The sequence below is a fragment of the Anarhichas minor genome, unplaced genomic scaffold, assembly GCF_050575085.1.
Source record: "Anarhichas minor isolate MPS153535 unplaced genomic scaffold, ASM5057508v1 ptg000080l, whole genome shotgun sequence".
In the NCBI taxonomy this organism is placed as follows: domain Eukaryota; kingdom Metazoa; phylum Chordata; class Actinopteri; order Perciformes; family Anarhichadidae; genus Anarhichas; species Anarhichas minor.
Genome location: NW_027466526.1, coordinates 1,847,526 through 1,873,505, shown reverse-complemented (window position 1 = coordinate 1,873,505; position 25,980 = coordinate 1,847,526). Strand labels below are relative to the sequence as shown.

General features: G+C 41.1%; 1 protein-coding gene across 1 annotated transcript; it reads left to right on the top strand.

Moving 5' to 3' along the window:
• The first annotated feature begins 11,373 nt into the window (after positions 1-11,373).
• ctnnb1 (catenin (cadherin-associated protein), beta 1) lies at positions 11,374-25,436 on the top strand. Its single transcript, XM_076081405.1, has 17 exons — positions 11,374-11,533; positions 18,062-18,112; positions 18,755-18,979; positions 19,089-19,342; positions 19,428-19,666; positions 20,055-20,256; positions 20,396-20,540; positions 20,738-20,841; positions 21,007-21,141; positions 21,320-21,523; positions 21,947-22,105; positions 22,348-22,467; positions 22,728-22,878; positions 23,052-23,173; positions 23,303-23,363; positions 24,106-24,356; positions 24,631-25,436. Exons 2-16 carry the CDS (start codon positions 18,100-18,102, stop codon positions 24,318-24,320), a joined length of 2,349 nt encoding a protein of 782 aa, XP_075937520.1. The 5' UTR covers positions 11,374-11,533; positions 18,062-18,099; the 3' UTR covers positions 24,321-24,356; positions 24,631-25,436.
• The last annotated feature ends 544 nt before the right edge of the window (positions 25,437-25,980 follow it).

The window sequence follows — 25,980 nt, the reverse complement described above, 5'->3', positions numbered from 1 at the left end:
TAAGTTAATGCGCGATGGTTGAGTGAAAGGGCTTGACTCACAAAAAGTAAAATTTACAGGCTCACAAAATTTTTTAAAGGTTAATAAAAAAATGTTAACAGTTCAGAGAAAATTAGAGTTCCTTGTCAATACAACTCTCAATTATTTCTATCAATGAATTGTGTTTCTATTCTTGCAGTCTTCCCTTATTTTCCTTTTAGCCAAAACACTTATTCACACTTTTGATGTGATAATTAGGGAATTTGATTGAGGATGAAGATAATTCTTTTATTGTTTATCTATCTATCGCTCAATAAAAAAAAAAACTATTTGACTTTATATTATCAAATCCACACTACCATACCACAAAATGTTATTTTCATAATTAATCTTAATAGAAAATACAGCAGAGCTGGAGACAGGCAGGTTTTCTAGACTACTGATGACATTGTATATGTACGTGTGTTGGAGGAAATCAGTGATACTGCAGCAGGCTTCAAAAGGTAGCCGTCGGCCAGCGCGCCACTGTCACAGAGGGTTGTTATAAAACCTCCACTAGTAGCTCGGATAAAAAATACAGCATATGAGGAATGATTTGAGTTAGAATGACCTGAACCAAAATTTCAATTTTGAAACACATTTGTTCATGAGAGTAATTATCCTGATATTTCAACAACAACTGAAGCTTTATTTGTTTTGTTCCTCATTTTGCTGTCAGGATATCGAAAGAGTGTTAGTTTTTCTCCCTGTCTGAGGGACAATGTCCCCATTCTGAGGAGAGTGTGAGTGCAGTGTTGACACATGTTAGTGCTGGCTGATTAGTCGACATATAAAGGTACACGCAGCTCCTCCATCACTATTCAGCCATTTTGTCTCCCTGTCTGAGTGGATGTATGTGTGTGTGTGAGGCTTTTGTTAAGGTAATGCAGAGGAGAGAGAGAAAGAGCGGGGGAGAAGACACCGTGAAAAATGACACGGACCACAGCCGAGTCCCGATGGCCCATGGATGCTTTTTTTCCTTTGATGGCTGCACATCGGAATCGCACAATTTCAGTCATTTTTTACCTCAAAAGTCTTCATTTTATAATAGCAGGGAAACACTTGAAATACAATGTTTTAGTGATAAATTGGTAGGAAGGTGTTGTGTGGGTCTGTTGTCTATTGTGTCTTAAGTGGATTAACAGAGCGGTCAGGGAGACAGACAGCCAAAGTGGCAACCATAACCGTTGTTTACAAGCTTGTGTCGCCTCTGTCGCTTCAAATTTTCATACGATGCTGATTTATTTTCTCAGGCTTTCCCACATTAGCGGGGTGGAGTTTGTGCAGAATCGTTGTGTAATCTTTTTCATAAAAGCACGAAGGTTGACACAGTCACATCCCACATATGTACAGACATTTTATACATTTGAAGCTTCCTCAATATTGCTGCATGTGGTGAAATTAAATTCTATAGATGTTATTGTAAAACTATTTTACTATTATTTCGACGTAGTTTTTATAACAGGTGAAATGACAATTTCATAATGTAAAATTCAGGATTTCTGATTCATACCATGCGGTATGCGAAATAAAAAAAGCACTGTAAACTGTTTCTTTCTGCTTTTTATATTTTGAAATGAAATTGTTGTAAAATGTCACACTGAAATCTCACTTCACAATGGTTGTTTGATTATTTTTGAATATCCACATACCATTATACATACCATTTGATAAACACAATTCCAGTAATTTTACCATTTTATTTAGGATACAATGCAAAGATGTGTAAAAACGTATAGATATTATTCATAATTTTCAAGGACACAAGACACAAACCATTCACATCAGCACAGTTCAATATCAGTTTAAATCAAACAAAATGTCATCGTGAAATAGTTGTTTCTATTACAACAAATAAATGCGGCACAACAATAATCCGATAATTTTCAGAACATGATTAACATTTCCAGCAGATATAATGTCAAAATCTTTTGCAAAATTGAAATATGTTGTGTTTTGTAAATACCTCAAACAATCATAGGGCTAATTATTAGAATTTACTTTATTAAGTCTAAAATGTTCTAGATAATTGACTATTAACATTAAGTGACATGTTTCATTTTGAACCAGGTACAACGTTGATTTGGTTGAATAATAGTATTTTTATTATCCTTATTATTATTGCATAGGTATAAATGATGAATTGCCTCATTGATTGTTTTTGTAATTCTTGGAAAGAATAAAAACAAATGAATTGTATCTAATAAATAGACTTTACGTGTTTGAACAGCATAGCTCCCCCTCTGGTTTTTAGGTGACTTAACATCTTAACTGCACCTCATTTGATGGGTCCAGTTTGTGTGCAAAATCAAATGAATGTTATGATGGTGACGTGTGTGGTTCATTCTTTTTTTCCCAATTTGTGCTTAAGTCCCGCTTTTGTTCAAAAGTTGTAATGCAGAAGAGTGATATTTCAGCTGCGCAGCATATATTCGTATTTATTTATTTAATATTTTGGTTTTGCCCTTTGCTCAACTCCATTTTGTATTTGTTTACATAATCACATAGTTTTCGAGAAAATCAGGCACTCAGCAGTCACCTAAAACACTATCTGAGTTTTATCTCTAACATGATTTTCATTTCTGTTTAGAAAATGTCTTATTAAGTGTTCTACTGCAGATGTTTAAGAATCAGAAAGCCATGTATTGCTGGCAACTGTGTTGAAAAATACATGTATGCCTTACTTTTGTATCAGACTATTCATTGAGATCAAAATTAGAATGCTTTTTATATTTATCATGGTGCATATTTCCTATATCTACAGATAATAAATACGCACATCTTTCAGATATGTTATCCTGCTCCGTATTTCTTATCTCTACTTATCACTAAATATGCCTATATGTATACACTTAACCTTGCTTTCAAGAGATCAAAAAGATAAGATTTCTATAGTTTCTTGAGTGCTGTGAATTAGATGATGGTGTGATTTACCTTCAAGGCCTCAAAGTCACATTAAGTCAAACAGCATGTTTTATTCCATTTGCCTCGTGCTTCTGAAAGGAAAAATGATTTCAATGAACACAAGCATGCTGCAGATTGTGTATTGCATGTGATGGCGTATTCAGCAGTTTAATGTGTGTTGTGTTGTCCAAATGTATTTGTGTGCTTGGCGTTAGGAGAGAGTATGTGCAGTGTCTGTGACTTTCTTCTGTAGCTATGCATCAAAATTCAAGCTTCAGCATTTAGACATTTTTTCAGTGTCTGTGCAAACAATTTTGTGTTGAGGCTCATCAGATTTTGGAATCAATTTAGATTTATAGCGCCTGCTTAAATAGCAATGCAGAAGATACATAATATAATCCGCCTCTTTACTGATGTCTGATGGCTTTCTTGCCTTCTTTTATAAACACCCGCTTTTGTTTGTCTTGCAATAGCACTGAAAGAGTGGTAGAATAAGAGATTATCGTGAAGGTGCACAAAGTCTGTGACAGTATTAAGACGGCCGAGTGTTAAGCCAAATTATCTTCTTGCGTTGAATCTATCAACTCCAATCAATCCTGCTAGCTTTGACTGAGGCCTGTGCTACGAGCTGCTATTCATGTCCAACCATCTATGTAAACAGAAAAGTGTTGTCGTGACGGTGTGCGTGTGTGTGCCGTAGCCTTTTAAACTGAGGTTTAGCATCCATAATGCTCCCTTTCTGTTGTCTATTTTTCCATGTCACACACTCCGTATCGTGAACACACACGCACACACACACACACACACACAGTCAGTCAGTCCGACCTACGAAGGATCAGTCATGCTAGAGGTCGTCTTTGGGCCGACTTGACATTGTTGTCTATAAGCTGCTTTGGAGCCAGAGGAGAAGTTTAAAGGACAATTCCAAATAGTTTGTACAAGAAAAGGTATTCTCACAGGCTTTCACACGTATTGCTCGGTGTCAGTGAACCACGCTTTGTACGGAAGGGGGAGGGCGTCAATTCATTCTCGGTTCAACCCTTTCCAAATGTGAATTGAAACTGCAATTGATTTGCTAATGACAGACTATTCACTCTTAATAAAATGGATAAAACAACCTTGTCCTTCTCAATATTGGAATGTTTGGAGGAAAATTGGCTTCGTAAATTGATTAAATTGAAGGTGAACTGGAGCCAGCCGTGCAGGATGTTGTTTTATGCTGCGGAAAGATGATTTGAGATAAATGTGACACAGCTGTTCGTGTCTGTTTTGTTGCTTGAAATTGTTGAAGCAAACCGAATTATGATTATTGAATGAGTGGAAATATATGCTCGATCATTTATTCAATTAATCTGAACGTAATCAATGCTCTCGGGAAGCGCTGTCTTCATCTCAGTGGAGGATGCCTGGCTCAGGCTGCCAATGTCAGTGTCATCTTTTTTACATGCAGACTTTCACATGATTTAGTTTTACAATTTAAATCATATTGTGTATGCCTGCCTCAGTATTTACATTAAATTTTTATTTGGCGTTAACTATTTTTTTCATTATTATTCAAAAGAAGCGTTGGGATTGTATTTTGTAATGGAATTATTATTCTCAGTTCATGATCGTATTCTATTGTTGAAAACAAAAAACCTTTTTTGAGATATATATGAGTGCTTGGGTTGTAAAGTGGTCAAATAATCATTGTTTGTTTTCTTAAGCACATAAATGAACAACACAGTTAATGATTATTGTTTATTTCCCCGTTTCCCCTCCTTACGTACAACAACAGCAGTTGCTGTAACATGCTGGTATCATTTTAGCGTGCATGATTTATGTTTTTTCATCTATCCAAACTAAACCACATTTGCTACATTATGACTAAAAATCATTGCGCTATTTGAAATTGCATTTCCCCTGTTATTTCCCATCAAACTAACATTTACACTCTTGTCGCTTGTTAGAATGATTTCTTAATTCATAATGATATGACAATAATAACGATAGTCATTTGGGACGTGCTGTGTGTGTGACGCAAATGGCATCTAATCCAGATGTGACTGGCTGTAATGAGCAGCTGTTGACGAAAATCCAGCTGATAAATGACTTTTAGGAGCTTTAAACCCTTCAGCTCCAGTATTCTGCATGTGGAGTTTAATTTGAACGTGACATCATGTAATGAAATATCAGGGAGCGGTGTGGTAGCTTAGTCTACCAGCCACACATTCACACTGTCATGTTGATTGAAATCCAGGGTATGGCCTCCCTTTCCCTCTGCCGGTGTTGTACTTAATAAAACTAATAATTGGCATATAAATTATCTAAAAAACAGCTGTGAATACAATCTGTGGCCTTCCTTGTCCACAGGCTTGCTGTGGTAGTCAACATGTCGTTGCTTTGCAGCAATGGATATACTTGAAGAAATCTCAGCATGAGTTTACCAGTACATCCTAATGCTCGCACACCACACAGCTGCACTGTGGCTTTCAGCTGCTTCTGACTCCCAGACCCCTCAATTGCAGTGCGTTGCCTCTCTGTCTGTGCAGGATAGAGTGCGGGATGGAGGACTTTTACCATGGCAACCACTAATGCAGTATAGATGCAGGGACTGAGCCTTGGCTACCGTTTAATACAGGATCCATGGAAGGCAGGTGAAATGTCATCCAGGCCGTTGTTTTAAATGAGCAAGTAGTGCTTTTGATGTCTAGTGTGGTCAACACTAAATCCCACTTGGCTCTGCTGTGGAAATGAGGTTCCTGTATTAGTTCAGCACCACAGCATCTTTTCTATTTCGTGTCTTTCCAGCAGCTTGTAGATGACAAAAGAATCTCTCCACAACATGGCTTCCTATACTGCATTATAGCACCACTTCATTTTTTATGTCAGCTCTGCCACTATTGTAAAGTGTCTCCTTCACATTGTTTCCTATATCGGCTTATACTGCCCAATCCTTATAATCCCACTGTAGTCTGAGTCAAATATCTGGTTCCTACAGTGCCCTCTCACCTTCTTCTAGGATGGGATTTCTGTATCCTCCTCTACCTCCTCTTCACGTACTGGATTACAACTGGGCAACTTTGAAAAGTGACACCCAACAGGTTAGGATAGAGTTTTGATTAATGTAACTTTAACAAACATTCCTTCCATGTGGCCCTGTGTTTAGTGCTTCCCTGACCTGCCCTGCTGTTGCTGTGTGCGTGTGTTCCTGTGTGTTCGGGGGTGTTTGTTTTGTCTGCCCCTATCTATAGCTGTGTCCTGCCCCTTTCTTTCACAGTTAGAGAAAGGAACCACACCCCTCAGGCCTTGGCCTAGTGTATGTGCGTGTGTGGCGTTTCGCTCTCTTGGGATTTGGGGATTTCTACTGCAGTCTCTGTTCCTAAGCAATCGCTACGCTACGCCAGATACATATACATCTACAAAATAAAAATAACATAGGAAGCTCTATAAAAGTTACAAAATGCTTTACATAAAGGTACACATGTATACACACATATACAGTATATGCAGTATCTGCACTAAAATATAAATACCCACATACGGAAGTTTTAAAGGAAACACATAAAGATAGAGGCATGTCAACATGTCAATGCAAGCATACACGCAGACACAAGAATGTGCACACACATGTGTATGCAAACACATGGAGTTGGCTTTAGCCAATAAGAATGGAGCTTGAATGTGACCTGTGCTTCCCCTTGTGAATATTAAACCCCAGGGAGAGCAAAGCCTCCCTGTTTTCATGCTTTGTGTGTGTTATTCTGTTATCCTGGTTTATGTGATATCATGGGCTCGTCCTCTGTTTAGTGAGAGCAGAAGGCACATATTCGCATAGATGCAGTTTCCTCACAAGCAAGCATTAAGCCGGATGAGTGCACAAGTCAGGATAATTGTTGGTTCTGTCAATGTGTGTGTGTGTGTGTGTGTGTGTGCGTGTGTGTGTGTGGTGTAAGACCGTAACAATGTATGCAATCCCCAATGGCTTGCGTATGTGTGCTGGTCTGTATTATAATATTAATCTGCTTTAGCACATTTTCTGTTTTAAAACTATAAGACACACCTGGAAAACACTGTGTTGGGTTATTTATTCAGTCAATATTAAAATCCTGACAATGTTTTTGTATGAGAATGTTGTCAGACCAGTTCCACGGATAAATTATGAAAGATGAAGGTCTGATCTTTACCTAATGAACAGATTTATTCTATTAGCTGATTACTTTGAATTCACCTGCACTGTGCATGATGTTGAATAGTAGCCAGATATTACCAGCAGAGATGCACAATAATTCAGTCATTATGGAGAATACGTCTAGAAATAAATCCTGCATTGCAAGTTTGCATTTGACACATTTCTTTACTACTTAGAATACATATGTATTGTATTGTATTGTAAATCAATACAGCTTTTTGATACATTTATACATGTACATTTATTCACATACAAACAAATTTGTACTTTTTTTTTCTAAAATATGCTGTCTTGATTTTCAAACCAATCTGCATTTATCAATAAATTGCAGGTGTAAATACTCGTCCAGTGAACTGCTCCTGCTGCCATGATGAAACATGAATCCAGCTGGAAGAACAAGTGCTGTGTGGGCTCCCTGAAGTGGTGCAACACTGGGTCATTGGAGAGCCACAACGTATTTGGGAACAGAACAGTCTGTGTTATTTCAGCACAGCCTGTTGGATGAAGGGCCATTTCACAGGCATTATGGATTAATCTTTGGCAGGATCTCTCCAGGATCAAACTAAATTGGATGTTTAACCCCACGTGTCCTAGATCTGAGCGGTCTCTTGTGATAGACCAGGATAGAGAGGATTGAATCTGACCCACATTGGGTTAAACGTCATATACTTGTAAATTGATTTGAACTGACTCCTTATTAAAAGATGAAAATATAGTGTGTATACACACCCTTCCTCAGGTGAGTGTAAGCCAAACCCTGAAAAATGATTAAATTCATACTGTAACATTATGTCCCACTATTATATCACTCAGTGCAAACAGAAGACAAGCATAGGTCTCTGTCCAGTCTTTTTCCACAATCCACTTTACTCATTTTGTTATGAATAAAATACTTTTGAATATACTGTAGTGTTGTAGTTTCTGAACATTCTCCCCCTTCATTTGATGACTGACTACTCCCCAAAACAATAAGAAAAACTTCAAAGACTTTTGAACAAGCTATGCAATCAACTGATGACCTGTTAAGGTAAAAACAAAATGCACAGTTCTATTTATTACTCCACATTACTGTTCATATTTTGTACACAGAAACACAGATTCACAGCTGCAACCTCCCATCCCTTCACTTATTTTGAACTCTTTGTTATATTGGGCTGGGTGTAGAAATAATACTAAGTTTAGCACAACAGGAGCAGTGATTGAGGGTTCTAAATTTAACAGGCGTGGTGCAATTTTACACTTCACAAAAATTGTAATATATGTAAGAAAAAGTGTAAGCCTAGAGATGTGTTGTGGGTATAATAAATTCCTTGTAAGCACCAATAAAATGCTGAATATGTATGAAGTTAAATAAACACTGATGCTGCTTATAAATGAAACTTTGACAAAGATACACTGAATGCATGGACAGTTTGCTCGATGCACAGATTCACTGATTAGACTTCAGAAGGATTTTCACAGACATTAAATACGAATATTAACCCTGTGCTCTTAATCCAGAACCAGTAGTCATGGAGTGATGGTGCCAATGTGGTTCTGACTAAAACTCTGTAACTGCAGTGTTGCACCATCTCTTGAAACACTGTCAATCCCCCCCTGTCTTTATTAAAGGGACATTTTTACATGATTTATTCATCGGGCTTTTGCTACAAGTACAGGCATTGTGTGACAGAAATAACATACAGTTGGGATAAATAATAAATGTGTCTCAGAGACATTTACATTTTGAAAGGTCTGTAAACAGTGGAGTAAAAGACGTCTGCATTTTGATTTATGATGGTTTAACACAGTCAAGTAAAACTGTTCAACGTGCAATATAAATACACTGGGGGAAATAAAATATGCCCTTCAACTCTAGAACTGGTATGTGTTTTTCTGATTTGTGTGTTGCACCTAAAATTCAAGGTTAAAATCAATGAACTTGATATATTAATCATAATAACCAGTGATATAAACAGCTACGTTGTCAGAATAGTTTTAGAAGTGTTATATTCCTAGAAAAGGTTTAGGTTGGGTAAGCTCTATTTCACTTATTTTATGAAGAAACGTACAAGTACACTATCTTACAAGACCGTGCGCTTGAGCTGCAGGTACAGATTACCATCCAGCACAAGCATGATTACATCAGACACTGCTTGTTCTGTTTCGATTCAGAGACGCAGTTTTCATGAAAATGTTTTTATAACCAAAACCACAGTCTTGGGTGTTTGATATAAAAAATGTATATCGGAAAAGTTGGAAGCAAGGTGCCTTGCTCAAGGACAATAGTTAGTAATGAAAGAAGAATACTGGACATGTCTTATTAACCTCAGATTTCTCCTAACCATTACACTACCTTACCACAGATACGTGTTTTGGGAATATAATAAAAATATCTGCAACCCAGAGTATTGTTGTTTTCTTGAAGTCACTCACTATGCCATGATTTCTTTCCTGTTTGGTGCAGGATCATGCGCCTGTGAGATCACGGGGCTACATGAACCGAGTCATTTATTTTCACAAATCATGGCTATATATTAAACTGACTGAAAGCAGTCATTCCCACTGTGGTTTGAAAGCCATTTAATATAAAATCAATCACTCTCAGCTGCTGTCATGTTTCAATGTTGCAATCTAATGACACAGGGTGGACTCATTCTGGGTGATGTGTCACATATACCGGCTGTGTTGATATAATTCCTGTATATCATATCCAGGATATACTTTATTGACTGTTTTGAATTAGAGTTTAGCTTTCTGTAATGTATTCCACTCACATACTATCAATACCAGTTAATGAAATAGCCTGTAGGCAGATGACAAGAGGGAAGTTCACCTTTGTTTGCCCATGACATTGTTTGTTGAATGAAGGGACAGTATGAAGGTAGCACATTACCTGCTCTACACCTTCTATAACACCGAGATTAAGGGACCAAACACTGACTAGAGGACTTGTAATGCATGTTTAAATTTCCTATGCAGCCTATCCACTTACTTACTTATTATTGAGCCAAATAGAAAGTAATCTGAAAATGAATAGCCACAACTCTGTGATCTCAGAATAAAGGGGAGGTCACACTACTCACTTGAAGGACCTCGACTATGCCCATAGATCACTAATAATTGTAAGGGCTGAATCTGCTTTTTAATGAAGTCAAGAAAAATGATTAATCTAACTCACACTATTTTCAAGAAATAATCCTTTTAGCAATGCATGCCTTGTTTGATCAATTAAGTCTATAATACAATTGCCTGAACTCTGATTTTCTCCCACTCAAAGCATGAAAACAGTAGTGATGATTCACTTCCTTGAAATATTTCCTTAGTGTATGAGATTTGATCTAATTCACAAACACAACTGAGTCTATTTCATTAATCAATATGGAATCCCTGACAATCACTGACTCACAAATGAATCACTTACACAAGGTGTTCCAACCTGCTATGTGACTTTTTCTTTGCCTGTAGGCCTAATCACAGTTTTCTTTAGGAGGTGCATAGCCAATGAACTGCTTGCTGAATTAACACATGTAGGCTACAATAACAATGTGAATGGCCAGCAGCATAGGGGTTAGGGAACAAAAAGACCACTAATGTTTGACAGACATCCAGTGCCTATTGATTGACTGCCAGTGTAATAAAAATACATCTCCTTGTTGAGTTTGTATTGTTTTCAGTGTCCATTATTGTGTTTTATTTAACTTAATTTGACACTTGCATCACCTAGCTTTTTGAGTAAATATTTGAATGTATGGTATGTCAAATGAAACCCATATTTTGTCTCCCAGAACTGACTTTTCATTACTTTGCTTATTACCGATTGTGTGGACTATTTCATTTCTTCTTTTTTTTTTTTTTAAATCTGTGGGACTATTTGTTTGTTCTATCTATGGCAGAGGACAGTTGGTGGTGACAGGAGTGATGCTGCTGGCCTTGTGACTCTCACTGTTTCACCATGTATAGGTGATGGAAATAATGCGCTTTTTCACAGTCCAAGAGGTTTAACTAGGGAGAGGAATTGGATTTCCTTTTTGTAGTCCGCCGGAACTTCATTCAATTGTGTATTCATACTCGTGCTGATACTTTGATTTCGGCTTGCCTTTTTCATTAAATCATTTAAAACTCAAAACCAATGGATCCAGTTATTAAGGTGGGTAACTAAACGCGGTGACGCGTAAGAGTGACATAAATCCAAGATGAATCATGTTTTAGTCTCTACTTTATTCGTAGCGAACGGCAGGATATGTAACCGCTGGAGGTGTTCTCCGGTCTATATAGATGTGCCGCCATCTTACATTTCCCAGTCTCTGCTGTTCCAGCCAAGTCACTATTGACTGACTGACTGCGGAGGGAGTGGACGAGGGCTCCCCGCTGACGCTCGCCTTCTCCGCCACTTTTTCCACTTCTAAGAGGTTTTTACTCTCCGGGACCCGAGTCGACGGACTTGCTGTGTTGACAAGGGTAGGCTTCAACATTCAAACTAACGGCTGTACTCAGTTTCTCCATCTCTTCTCGTCGGGCTCTAACTGAATGCCAACAGGAATGGAGACGTGTGTAGTGTGCGGGCCGGCTGGGATGCTGCTGCAGCTGCAGCTAGCGAGCCAACGGCTTTCACGGCAGATATATCGGATTTACCGGTCACTGCCTAGTGGGATCTACTTCACAGACGATGCTCACTGGCTTTATGGTAGCTCCGGGTCGGTGCTGTGTAACCTCGACCAACCGCTAGTAGGTTACAATGAACGCTAGCTAGTGTCCGATGGATTTAATTGCCTTCCAATTGATTCGCGTTATTCTGGATCTTTGAGGGAAGCCGATGTTGTGTTCCCGCTTGTTTTGAATAGTTAACATCAGCTAACGATGGCTACGGTTAGTTAGCTTCACTACTATTAGCCTCGCGCTGCTGGCCACATTCCACTACTCGGACTCATGTTTGGCTTGTGTGTGTCCTTTGCTCTGTTGTTCTGCATTTGGTTTAACACTAAACGGATAATATGAGGCGAACATACGGGCGTGTTAGGCTTGGTAACTTATACCGTGGCTTGTATTTAGTTACCTTGTAAAACTAAGTTGGCTAATTAACGTTTAAGTCACAAGCTGATGAAGTAACGTTGGCACGAGCCATTCCCCCAAAGTTAAGTTGGAAGTTCGTAAAACTTGAAAATTATCAGAAACTTGAACGTTAAATGGAGCAAGTTGCCCACATAGTCGCTCCAAACTCATATAAATGGTTTATAATAACGTTTGTATTACGTCTAAGGTCAGTGGTTAGGTTTTCCACTCGTCCTTTTAAACAAAGACCGACACATTCTTCTGAGCTCCAGAGGAGGACGAGGAGGAGCCAGGGTGTGAAATCTGAGTCAGTGGTGTTGGGAAGTCAGGGGCAGCTGTGAGGAGAGGGGGCTACACACTGTTATTAGGATAGCTGGTAAGTGTCGATCTGCTTTATTACATGTTTTATCCCTTCATCTCTCTACACATCGATATGTTTTTTGGGGCTTCCTGAGAGGGACACGCGGGTCAACTTGAAGAAGTTTTATACCTCGCTAAGCCATCCTGCCGATAACTGAAAACGAGCAATATGATTGTTTCAGATGTAAAAGCTGTTTTGCTAGTTTCGTGGCACAAGACGACGTGGTGGTGACAGTTTAACATGCAGTTTATTATGCTTTTGTATTATTGGGAATGATTTAATGGGGTTTGAGAGAAGTAACTGAGGGTGGAGGATGTTGACGTCTCATCCAGGGGTGTTGTTTTTTGTCACGGAAGCTCTGAAACTAAAAATATTTATTTTAGCAAAATGATAACAACACAAGAGCAGGGCCGAGTTTTTATGCAATTACTGAGCAAATCCAGTCTCCGGTGTTTTCATGCCCCAGACATCGCTGCATTGTCTCTTTGGTTTGTTTTTAAATGGGTTAGATATTTTGTTTGCGTCTTTTAGTGAAATCCCCTATCCTATTACACAATGGAAACAAAAAGTGACAAACCAATCATCTCCTCCGCCTAATATCCTTCTGACGGTGCATTAGGACTGTAGCGTGGGTGTAGTCTACATCCGAGACCGGTAGTGGTATGTTTTGAGGTAATCTACCTGCAATAGACTTTTACATGAAGCTTTGCAGCGGTGTTGCCTAATAGTGTAATTTTTCTATTTCTTATGACCACCGTTATGTCTGCACGTGGTCATTTGTAGGTCTCAGCCAGATTTTTAAATCTACCAATTTTTTTTGATAACTGGTGTTATTTTCGATTTTTTTTTCAGAAATTAATTTCTGATCAAATCACCTAAATTGAAAAAAGTTTTTGGTGTTTTAGTACTACTCTCAAACTATTTGTTTTAATCAATCCCCCCTTTAAGATGGATACTTATTGAGCAGAATAAGGGAAAAGTAAACATCACACAGCCATTGCTTGGATGTTACCTGTTTCTCCATCGGTTTGCAGTTGGAACGCAGACCAAGCACTGCAGCGGCTGCAGGCATTGAGCTCATTGTGTTGTTGGCAGCCGTCAGTGAGTGCTGCTGACCCTGCACATTACATGGCTAACATTGAAGCCTGTGGCAGCTCCTGTCTCTCTGCTTGCATCGATAATACAGCTGGTCTGGGGTCATTGACTAATATGGATGTATTGAACTCAGCAGGTTTTTTTTCCACTTGAGAAGAAATGGACTTTGCCAGAGTTAAGATGGATTTAGCTCTTTTGATGTCCTGTTCTCAATAAATACATAATTTTTCTTTAACCCAAGCACAGCGTGTTCCCTCTAACAAATTAATTGTATGTTATTTAAACGCAACAGCATGCTAGGAAGAGGCTGTAAAATTGAGCTATAAATGTCTCCAGGCCAAAAGAGGGAAATGCAATTTTTAGAGAGTGTGATTCATAAACTGATTTATTTTTTCAGAAGGTAATACGATACTGTTTTCTTTACACAATGTAGACCTCCAGGCTCACCTGTACTCATGTTGTGGCTCACATATGCTGACAAAATGGCTTTCTGTTTCTTTTCATTAAGAGAAAATATGATTGGAGTGTTTTGATATGCAAAGCTGCTTTGAATTCCAGCTATATATATATATATATTTATTTTTATTTTTTCAAACCTATGATTGGTTTATTTAGTAATGTAATTGAGGATTATTTTGTGTTCCTGCATTTGCAATATCGATTTTTAAAAAAAAAAATTTCATCTGATTGAAAATGTTTAGTAATGCAAGATTTCCCACATGGCTTACAGATTTCTTTCACGCTTGCCTCCTAGCTTCTGATGTGTCAAGATAATTGGTTAAACTTGTGCATATTAGACTGTAGGTGTCATCGTGGACCTGTATTATCTTATTTAGTTTGTGGGGTTTGGAATGAAGATATCTCATGATAGTTGTCGGTCATCTGGCTTTATGCCCAATCCTGATTGAGTTAACCTCTGTGCAATGTAGCAAGATCAACATGCTGGGAAACCCTGATGGTTCAAAGGTTCCTACCTCGTATGAGACGGATCTACACTACTGCAGGACATTTCTTCCTTAATTTGATAGATTATTATTTTCTGCCTTGTGTTACTATCGAGGTCCTAGCTGTGCTTCTTCCAGCTCTGTTCACAAATGCTGTGCGTTGTATTTCCTATGCTCTGAATAGAGCCAGCCTAATGGATTAAATGGGTGCCCGTGTTCTGCTCTGTGAGGCAGCGTACGAACCAAACCTCCTCCCAACAAATAGCTGTACCGTTTCACCTTTTTATGTCGTGTCGCTTCATGTTTGTCATTCACACATTGCTGAACTCTGGCTCTCTGTATGAACACCCATGTTTTCCATGACTGTATTCAGGGCAGTGAACCGGACTGAAGTACACTATTCCTGGCCGTCCGGTTCTGTGCTGGAGCAGTAAGCCTGTCATTTGAGTGTTGACCTGGGACAGAAGGTCTGTGATTACACTTCATAGGGCTTCGTGTGCCTGTGAGCATGCATATTTGTCATCATTTACATTTGTGTGCCTAGAAGATAAAATGTGTTTGATGAAGCTATACAAGCAAGGCTGCATGTATGACTTTCTATACCTCATTTCATCCCACACACTGCTTAAGCCATCCGACTCTGGTAACTGGTGTGTCACTCATTAGTCGTCTGGTTTCAATTGTATGGCTTTTAACTGGACCAGGCACGGCTCTACATATTGGATTTCACATCTGGCTTCAAAGAAACCTCGCATTTGGATTTTTTTGTGGCCAGGCTGCTAGCCTGATATCAAGGACCTCTGACCGTCAACACAAAAAACTCATTACAGTAAGAGCTTGACTTTAGGGTGAGGCTGCTATTTGTGTGTCCCAATTGCAGACCAGACTCTGTTGGTTTGCCCATCAAAAAAAACAAACTACATCTGGCTTTGGAAGCTGTGCCGGTGATAAAGACCCACATTTTCCACCAGTGTGAATGAGAAATGGTTCCACTGTGCACTTTGATTGTATGTTTGATTTATATGCAGCCCAGTACGGGACATATGGCACCCATTAGGGCAGGGCTAGGTTATGTGAGGGCAGGCCTGCAAAGCTTGGGAGGATGGTGTGTGAACAGTGAATTTGAGTTGCTGTGTTTGTGGTTAGAAGCAGCAGTCTTGGAGCCTGACTCAAGATTGTGTTTTGAAGTAGTTATCCATGAGTGTATTTGCATATTGGCAGCCATTTAACTCCACAAACTCCCACACATTCACTGGCACTCATGGCAGACTGGATTTTTACCACAGCAGGCCTGGCTGCTTTGTATTGCATGTCTTTCATTTAGTCTAGTTTTTGTGCTTTATCGTTTACTTCAATGATATTCTTCCTTAGGATAACTTGTAAAGAGCGTTTTCAGGCAGGATATTACAAAGAAAGAAAAGACTGTTACACGTTTGACAAAAGTGAGAGTGTGGTGTTTTGAATCCTTGCAGGACGTTTAAACGGTTATCAGAGACTAAAGATCAGCAAGGACCGTTCCGATAAATAGTTACCAACATTTAAAAACTATATGCCTTAAATAGGCAGATGTTTCTTAAATTTGAGTAGTGAGTCTTCTAAAACAACAGGGTGTATAATGGGTCAATCATAGTCAACCACCCTCTTTGCTGTTGTCTGCAAAATGCACTCTGCAAGCCACACTGTGTGCCGCCTACCTCTGGTCCAAAAGGTTTTACTGAGGTTTAAATAGAAAATAATACAGCACTCAACGTATTTTGATGTGTGAAAAGATAGTGGAATGATCTGTTATTTGCTGCTCGGAGACCTGAAAGGTGAGTCTCCTTTTGACATAATCACGGTGATTACATCACATGCTAATCACACACCCTGTTGATATCTCTGAAACAGGACATTCAATATTCAGGGTTGTGATGTAGCATTTCCTGTCAGTATGTAAAACAATAATTAGCTCACACCTCAAAAAAAGAGTGGAGTTGGCTCCTGTTAATGCCCGGTCTTTGGCTGACTTAATGGTACCTCTGGCAGAACCCTGTATTTCCTGCACAGTAAGAGTCATTTCAAAAGTAATGGGCTATTTCACTGGCAGAGGTTATTTATTGCATTGTGGTTTTATTCTATTAGAACTTTCAAAATCTGAAATTATCTCCCTACCGTCAAAATTTGGTGCATCGTTGCGTGATCACACAGAAACTTGAAATATCAAATGTGATTTATTTTTTTTCATGGCCATTTTTTTATATTTCTTTCAGACGCCAACATCAAAATTGTTGCTGTCACTACATCTGACCTTGCAACAGTAACCCAGTCGTACACCTGTTGCATCGAGCCTTGCGGCAAGAAGTGGCTGCTCAGAATTTGAATCCAACACATTTACTCTCCATGGGGACAAATGAAAAATAGTCCGCCAAATATTAATTTTTCCCTAAAAGAAGTGGGGTTTTGGGTTTGTTTCATTTGTAATATTAGTTCATAGCCTGCTGACACGGGGTTGGACACTGATGCTAGAGCAGTCTTGTATGTAATTATAGAAATATATATATATATATATACAATACTTGTACTGTATTCAGCGTGTAGTTTTCTCAGTGGATGGTGCTAAATGAAGGTCAGGTCATTGAAGGCATTTGATGTACTTTTAAAGAATGTGTAGTCTTGTATATTTTTGTACTGTAGATTATGTAGAACCAATATACAGTGTTGGCACGTCTGAGGTTTAAACTTGTTGTTTTGCTGCAGGAAAGTCTGTCTTGTATTTAGTCACCTCTACTTTCTCTAGGATGTCCGAACTGGAACACCATGAGTTAAAAGGTTTCCTGGCGGCTCAATCTTGAAATAAACATGTACAAAATATATTTCTGATTCTATGACTCTACAGCCCCTGTTTGTGTCTCATTTTAGCCATGATTTTCTTCTGCATCTTTTTCATCTCCTAATTTTGTGGGTTACTGTCATAACATATCTTTTGAGTATTAATTTGAAATACTTCTTTTTCAATTTCCCTTCTTTTTTCCTGAATGAATCCCCTCCCCCTGGCTCTACCTCTCTCTGCTGCCATTGCCGGTGTTTACTTTCCTGCCGAGTGTGGTTTCGGCTTCAAAGCCAGCACAAGAATGCGTTTGCCCTCCTCCCTCCTGCCCCATTTCTCCCCACCCAATGCTCCACTTCCCCTGTCCTTTCGCACCTAAATGGTGTCTAGCTGCTACACTTAATGGTGGCTTTGTGTGGGAGCAGCTGCTGTTTGCATGTCTGCCCTTTAACTAAGGAGCAAATCCAAAAAAGGAAGGAGGCAGGGAAGGATGGAAAGCACTGGAAATTGACTTTTCTGGACTATTTTCTTCTGAACCAACACTGCCATTCATTTTTAACAGCGTTTTTCTGCCGGCACCTCTGCTGTGAGCTTTATTTATTGTTAATTGGCTCATATTTGACTGGAAGGAAAGGACTGTTGGTGAGCAGGGTAGAGGGTAGGACTGATGGAAGAAGGAGAGATGCCACTGAGGCAGTTTGACTGACTGCTTTTTTTTCTCCTGTTTTCAGATCAGGAAGCTGTGTCGGCCGCGGTTTGAGAAAGGAACATGGCTTCCCAGGGTGAGTTGATAGTTTACAGACACACACGCAAACTCTTTCACTGCCACCGTGATCATTTGTCTGCATCTCTCACACACTAATGCGCATTGACTAGCACACAATGTGTTAAACTTGCAGCATTTCAGAATGGCCTCTTCTCCCTGTGCAGATTTGTTCTCATTAGAGCAAAGTGAATTAGTTATTGATTTCAATTTGAAACTCGGAGCACATGTAAAATCTAACTTTCTGCCTGAAGGGACTTTACTGGTAAATCTCACATCATTGAAGCATGAAACTGGAGAAATAGCAAGAGCAGCAGGTTAGAAATCCATCCGTCACAGTGGTTATAAACTGAGTTTAGTTTGAAATTATTCTAAAACTGGATTAATAATTGTGATTATGTTACTAAACTACATTGTTGTAGCCATTGTTTAGATGGTTCAAACTCCACTGTTTCTTAAAAATTGCAACGCCGACCAATCCGGTTTCTCTGCATTATATTATCCGTACACAAAATTTGAACACGGATTTCATGTAGGGGAACCAAATTGCATGTCTTGTCTTTGTTTATTTACTCGGCTGCTGCAAAGTTGGTTAGACTGATTTTTCCAAATGTTTTTCATTATGTTGATGCACAATTTCTAATTCTTTGTCTCTCTCCAGCTGATCTGATGGAGCTGGACATGGCCATGGAGCCAGACCGTAAGGCGGCCGTCAGTCACTGGCAGCAACAGTCTTACCTGGATTCAGGCATCCATTCAGGGGCCACCACAACGGCTCCCTCTCTCAGTGGGAAGGGAAACCCTGAAGAGGACGATGTCGACAACCAGGTCATGTATGAGTGGGAGCAGGGCTTCAACCAGAACTTTGCCCAGGAACAAGTACAAGGTAGGTCACAATACCTACAGTTTATTAGTCTTTGGAGGAAGCCGCTTATGGCCCGAATAGCAGTTTGAATCTCAATGTAACAAAACAACCGTTCTTCTTCCTCTACTAGACATAGATGGTCAGTATGCCATGACGCGTGCCCAGCGGGTGCGTGCAGCGATGTTCCCAGAGACTCTTGAGGAGGGCATGCAGATCCCCTCCACACAGTACGAAGCAGCAAACCCCACCAACGTTCAGAGGCTGGCAGAGCCCTCGCAAATGCTCAAACATGCTGTGGTCAATCTGATCAACTACCAAGATGATGCCGAGCTGGCAACCAGAGCAATACCAGAACTCACCAAACTACTCAACGATGAGGACCAGGTAGTTGGCCGAGTATTGGCTTTGAATTGTGTTTGTTTTGTTTTCCCGTCGGTCCTTCCCTAACATGTATGCCTGTCCCCACCAGGTTGTAGTAAACAAAGCAGCAGTGATGGTCCACCAGCTTTCAAAGAAAGAAGCTTCTCGCCACGCCATCATGCGCTCTCCTCAGATGGTGTCGGCCATTGTCCGGACCATGCAGAACACAAACGATGTGGAGACGGCTCGCTGCACCGCAGGAACACTCCACAACCTGTCCCATCACAGAGAGGGCCTGCTGGCTATTTTCAAGTCTGGAGGAATACCAGCTCTAGTTAAAATGCTTGGGTATGTGAGAGGAGGATGGAGGGATACCGGGGTTTTTTCTTGGGTTTCCATGTGTTTGATGTGCTGTAGCTCACCAGTACAGGAAGGCAGGAAGTCGTGTGATGGGATGTTTACACCGTTCCTGGTAAAAAAATGTGCTGTTTTTGCCAAAACCAGATTTGTTGCAATCCAGAGTTGACAACATAAGCATAACTTTGTTTCAATGATGGTAAAAAGCCTCTTTTATGCGATATCAATTGTGATAAGAGAAACATGAAAGCTTGCAACTGGCTGCTAACTCATCAAAGGCAGAGAGGAAGGACCTTTGAGGAACCTAATCTAATACATTTCTAGTTGTGGATATTTCCCCGTGCGACAGTAATCTAATGAGCGCGTGTTTGTTCTGCAGTTCACCAGTGGACTCTGTCCTGTTCTACGCCATCACCACTCTCCACAACCTCCTCCTGCACCAGGAAGGAGCCAAGATGGCTGTCCGTTTAGCTGGGGGTCTTCAGAAAATGGTGGCTCTGCTCAACAAGACCAATGTCAAGTTCTTGGCCATCACCACTGACTGTCTCCAGATACTGGCCTATGGGAACCAGGAAAGCAAGGTGAGGTATAACCGGGTCAGAGGTGTGTGTGGTCACAAGTTAATACGCGTTAATAAATTGGTCTCTGCTTGATACGATGAGGCAAAGTTACTCTGACATCAACCCCACTAACCTTTTTGTGCCGTCTCTTCTTGTGCAGTTGATCATCTTGGCCAGCGGGGGCCCCCAGGCGTTGGTCAACATCATGAGGACTTACACCTACGAGAAGCTGTTGTGGACGACGAGCCGTGTTCTCAAAGTTCTGTCGGTCTGCTCCAGTAACAAGCCGGCCATTGTTGAAGCTGGTATGTTGGGGCTTCAATATCATTGTGCATGTACGGTGTATTCATGAGTGAGGTTCTTTCTTTCAGCTTATTTAAAATGCGTTTACAACGGTAATCACTGCAGTGCAAACTGCTTAGTCAAATAACATTTAGGAACAACTTTTCACATGCATAGATAATCAACCCTTTCTTTTCCTTATCGTTGTCCCCCTGTGCAGGAGGCATGCAGGCTCTGGGACTCCACCTGACAGACCCCAGCCAGAGACTGGTCCAGAACTGTCTCTGGACTCTCAGGAACTTATCAGATGCTGCCACCAAACAGGTGATGAGCACTGCCCCTCATTGAAATCTTATTTTGTCAGCAGAAAGAGGATAAACTCTTCTATTTTCTTGCTGTTGTTGAAATTCATCTCGGTACCACTTATTCTCATGCTCTGCATACCAACCGGTCCTTTGATGCTAACTTCACAATTGTCTTTGTCTCCAGGAGGGGATGGAGGGTCTCCTAGGAACTCTGGTCCAGCTGCTCGGCAGTGACGACATTAATGTGGTGACCTGTGCTGCTGGCATCCTGTCTAACCTGACCTGTAACAACTACAAGAACAAGATGATGGTCTGCCAGGTGAGTACACACACATGTACCTGCTGTTCTCAAATACTGTCCGCTAAATATTTAGACCCGAGTTTGTGTCCTTTTCCAAATTTATAATTCAAGATAGTTAAAACGTGATATTATCCACCTAGTAACCGTGCGTCTCTGATGTCTCCGTTAACCTGTTTGACCACTTGTTTGTTTGTAGGTTGGAGGTATTGAGGCATTAGTTCGCACAGTGCTTCGGGCCGGAGACAGAGAAGACATCACAGAACCAGCTATTTGTGCCCTGCGTCACCTGACATCTCGACACCAGGACGCTGAGATGGCACAGAACGCAGTCAGACTGCACTACGGCCTGCCCGTGGTCGTCAAACTACTGCATCCGCCATCACACTGGCCACTTATTAAGGTACTCGCACAGACACGCCAGCAGAGGCAGCCGCATAAGCAGCTTATCACACTGTCGGTCCTTTATGCGTCTTTTCTTGTGGTGGCGTTTACTGCTGCAAGATCGGCTGGAAGTTACTGAAACCTGTAGAAGATCTGCTACTCATGATCGTTTTAGGCCCAGTCAAATATAGAAGCTGCAAAACAGTATCCTGTAGTGTATTTGTACAAAAGCATTTGACAAGACAACGGTAGTCCCAAATTACAAACCCAATCCACCATCCAGAAGGAAGGATTTATTAAATGACATGTTGATGAAGAATGTCTTTTTTAAATGTTGTAAATGCCGTTGTATACCTGAAGAGAACGTTTGGCTGTGGTTCTTTGTCAGATGTGACTCATGGCTACCTACAGGTGACATTTAAATGTGTTTGTTTGTCTGCAGGCTACAGTGGGTCTGATCCGTAACCTGGCTCTGTGCCCTGCTAACCACGCTCCTCTGAGGGAGCAGGGAGCCATCCCCCGACTGGTTCAGCTGCTGGTCAGAGCGCACCAAGACGCACAGAGACGCACCAGCATGGGAGGCACGCAGCAGCAGTTTGTGGTGAGAGCTGACACACACACACACACACACACACACACCTCTACAACAAAACACTTGCACGGCATAATTAATGGCAGTATGGGACATGCAGAAATCAATGTCTCACAAACGGTTCCCAAAGAAAATGTGAACCTAGAACTGATGATTTCTTTCTTTGTGATTGCCACCATTGCCTGCTCATCATGAGTCTTAAAGGGCTCCCTACACTTTTAACCTGACTAATGAAGTGTTTGTGTCATTAGGAGGGAGTTCGTATGGAGGAGATTGTGGAGGGCTGCACAGGAGCACTTCACATCCTGGCCAGAGACGTCCACAACAGAATAGTCATCAGAGGACTCAACACCATTCCACTCTTTGTACAGGTAAAATAAAAAAGTAATACTTGAATAGGGATCATACATATTCAAAATGTCAGTAATTGTCAGATTGAGGTAGTTATAGGTACAAAAACACAAAAACTGCCATTGTGGTTCCAGGAGGCTTAGAAAAGTTCAATGAATTGTACCACCTGTTGTGTGCGTGTCCTTGCACTCCAACAATCTCTGCTTGTTGCCTCCATTCAGATCATTTGTGAGTACTGTGAGGGCTGAGAATATATCTTTTCCTGTGTTTGTTTGTGCAGCTGCTGTATTCTCCCATTGAGAACATCCAGCGTGTAGCAGCAGGCGTCCTGTGTGAGCTGGCTCAGGATAAAGAGGCCGCTGAGGCCATCGAGGCCGAGGGAGCCACCGCACCGCTCACTGAGCTATTGCACAGCCGCAACGAAGGAGTTGGTACGTTCACCAAAAAACACGCTAATATACACGAGGGATAATCTTAAACTATGCAGATGTTCAGGCTATGCCAGTCCAGCTGAGAAATTCAGTTTTATTGTCTCCTCTGTGTTGTAGCATTGCTGTATTTGCAGTAAGTTGCTTTTTTGACTAAACCCTCCATCTTCCCTCAGCTACCTATGCTGCAGCAGTTCTGTTCCGTATGTCCGAGGACAAACCCCAAGACTACAAGAAACGCCTCTCTGTAGAACTCACCAGTTCGCTCTTCAGGACTGAACCAATGGCCTGGAACGAGGTACGAAACGATCAAAAACGGTTGTTTTCAAATTGCTTAGCTGTAGATTTGTACATTAAACGGATGCTTGTGCACCGAAATTGACTTCAAAATGTCTTTCTGTCTCTGTGTGTGTGTATTGCTCTGCAGACCGGAGACCTAGGTTTGGATATTGGAGCACAGGGAGAACCTCTGGGCTACAGACAGGAAGGTAAGTCACCTCTTCACCTGGCTGGGAGACTGATGAGAAACACAGGATTAGGCTGTCCCTCCTGTTCTATTGGTGCTCCTCTGCCTCCCGCAAGTTGATAACGCAACAAAATGTTGTTAGTCATATGACCGAGCTCCATCTGCCCATCCTAATTATTGCATATGGCATGTTTGGCTGTTAAACAGGCAACATGACGCATTGGTGAAGGGCAATGATGCTTTCAAGTTCAGGGTGGAGATTGATGTATTCCTGCTGTCACTCAGAATAACACAGGTGGCTCTAAGAAATGCAAAACTGGTGCTTTTAGTTCTTGGCACAGTTGGCCATCACAGTTTTGAGTGTCCCAGGACCTTGGGCTGTGTACTGATCAATAGGCTAAGAGCCCAGGGTTGGCTGTTTATTTTAATTTGCACTGCTCTCCATTCCTCCAGCACTAACGGTGTTACTTGGTTCTGGTCCAGTCAAATGAAAGCAAATACTTGGTGTCAGATGTATTGGAGGAACACGCTGGCCACCGCAGATTAAACTAAACACCGTGAACTGAGCCATGAGTTAAGCTGAAGTGCTGTAGTTTGAGTTCACCGGTAGTTTAGTCTGCTGGAGGATGGAGGTGTGCCGTGTTGCTGTGCAGTGTTTCGCTTGAATCCTCGTACTACTGTGTGAAAAGCTTGGTTTGTTAACATGCTTCTAACAACCGCTCTGCTTCCCCCGCCTCTCCCCCATCCACTCCTTCCTCCCCCAGACCCAAGCTACCGTTCCTTCCATTCAGGGGGTTACGGAGGGGACTCGATGGGTATGGAGCCCATGATGGACCACGATCTGGGCGGGGTCCACCACCCTGTCCAGGACTACCCCCCTGTGGATGGGCTGCCTGACCTGGGACACGCCCAGGAACTGATAGAGGGCCTGCCACCCGGCGACTCCAACCAACTGGCCTGGTTTGATACCGACTTGTAAATACGAAGACCAACATTACACTACACTTTCTGCTAGGTAAGATCATCTTCACAGTAGCCTTGTATCAGACGAAATGATTGAGAGGCGTTTTTGGGGCAAGATGTAAAAATATAAGTGTGAGGGAGAGGAGAGTGGCTGTACTCACTGGCTGCTGCATGTTTAAACGGTTCCTAATTGCAAAGCTGTGTGATGTGTGTTTGATGTTACTCTGTTTGATGTGTGTGTGTGTGTGGTCTTAACCAACGTCTGTGCCCTGTCTCCTCCCCCCCCCCCCCCCCTCCCATTTTTCCACTCTATCCATCCTTTGCAGCTGTATCATGTGATCTGGAGGAACCTGCATTGTGATTCGCCCATATGGAGGAGGCGGGTTTTCAGAAAGTGCCTGAAGAAGACTCAACAACAGCGAGCAGAGTTTCCTGTCTATGGGAACTCCATTGGGACAAACTAGATTTAAGTGCGGTTCTGTTCTGGTCTCAGCCTGATGGTGGGCTGACTTCAAATCCTGACATGACACACAGATTTTGATCTCAACTATTGATTTTTGAAAAATGCTTTTTATGTACCTTGTTTTCTTATTTTTACTTGATTTGGTTGTTTTCCTTTTTTTTATTATTTTCCCCCTCAAGTCTATAATGTACAAACTGATTATAGTTTTTTTTCATTATCCTGAATTATGATATTCATCTCTTGTTTTTGCAGTCCCTTGTATTTTAAGTCTCTGGTAGTGTGGAGTTTTTTTTTGTTTTTTTTTTAGTGGTAATGCTCCATCCAAGTAAAGAATCTGATCACATTTTAAATGGTGTCCAAACACTAAAGTTAATCAGTTGAATTGTATTCTGATGAAGTGTAACATTGTGTAGCTTTTGTATAAAAACAAACATGAATTGGAAATCATGGTCCAAATATCAAGCTATTTTCTTGCTTTAAAGGTGGACACTGATGTGTCTCTGCTGTTCCAAAGGGGGTGTAGCTGACCTAGCTGGATGGGTGTGGCTGTGGAAGGACGGGGGTGGAGGAGGGCTCTTATTGGTCTACTGTTACTAAGGGGGGGAGGTAGTAGGAGCTGGTTGCTGTAGCCTGCTGTGTTCTGAAACAATAAAATGGACTGTCATTTCACCTGGACGCCTCCGCGTCTAATTTCACAAACACCTCAAATCCACAAGGATATAAAGCTACACAGTGAGACGACACTTCTCTTAAACTAGACCAATTCCCTGCTTTAATTATGCAGCATTAGGACATCGGTGGGTCTATACTGAACAGTTTTCAGACATCAAAGGTAAGGATGAGATGAAACCGCTGTGACCCTCTGTTCAAGGCAACAAATGACAGCTAGGTAGTGAGGTGTGCAAAACGTGTGCGCCAGCTGTAAGAACGAGTCCACATCCACCTGCAGAGGCCATGAAACGGTGCCAGGTCCCTTCAGCCTTCCTCATAAGAGTTTCTCAAATAGCAGTTAATATAACTTGGATATTACACAACACACAGCAGTCTGCTGCAGTGAGATTAGTAAGATTTGCATATAAAACTAGTATTTTTTTTCAGAGGACATGGTGTTGCATGAGACTGTAGACGTTGGATGACTCTTACAACATACTATACACCCTTTTAATTATTCTGTGACAAATGTCCAATGTATACAGGTAAACCAAGTGTAACA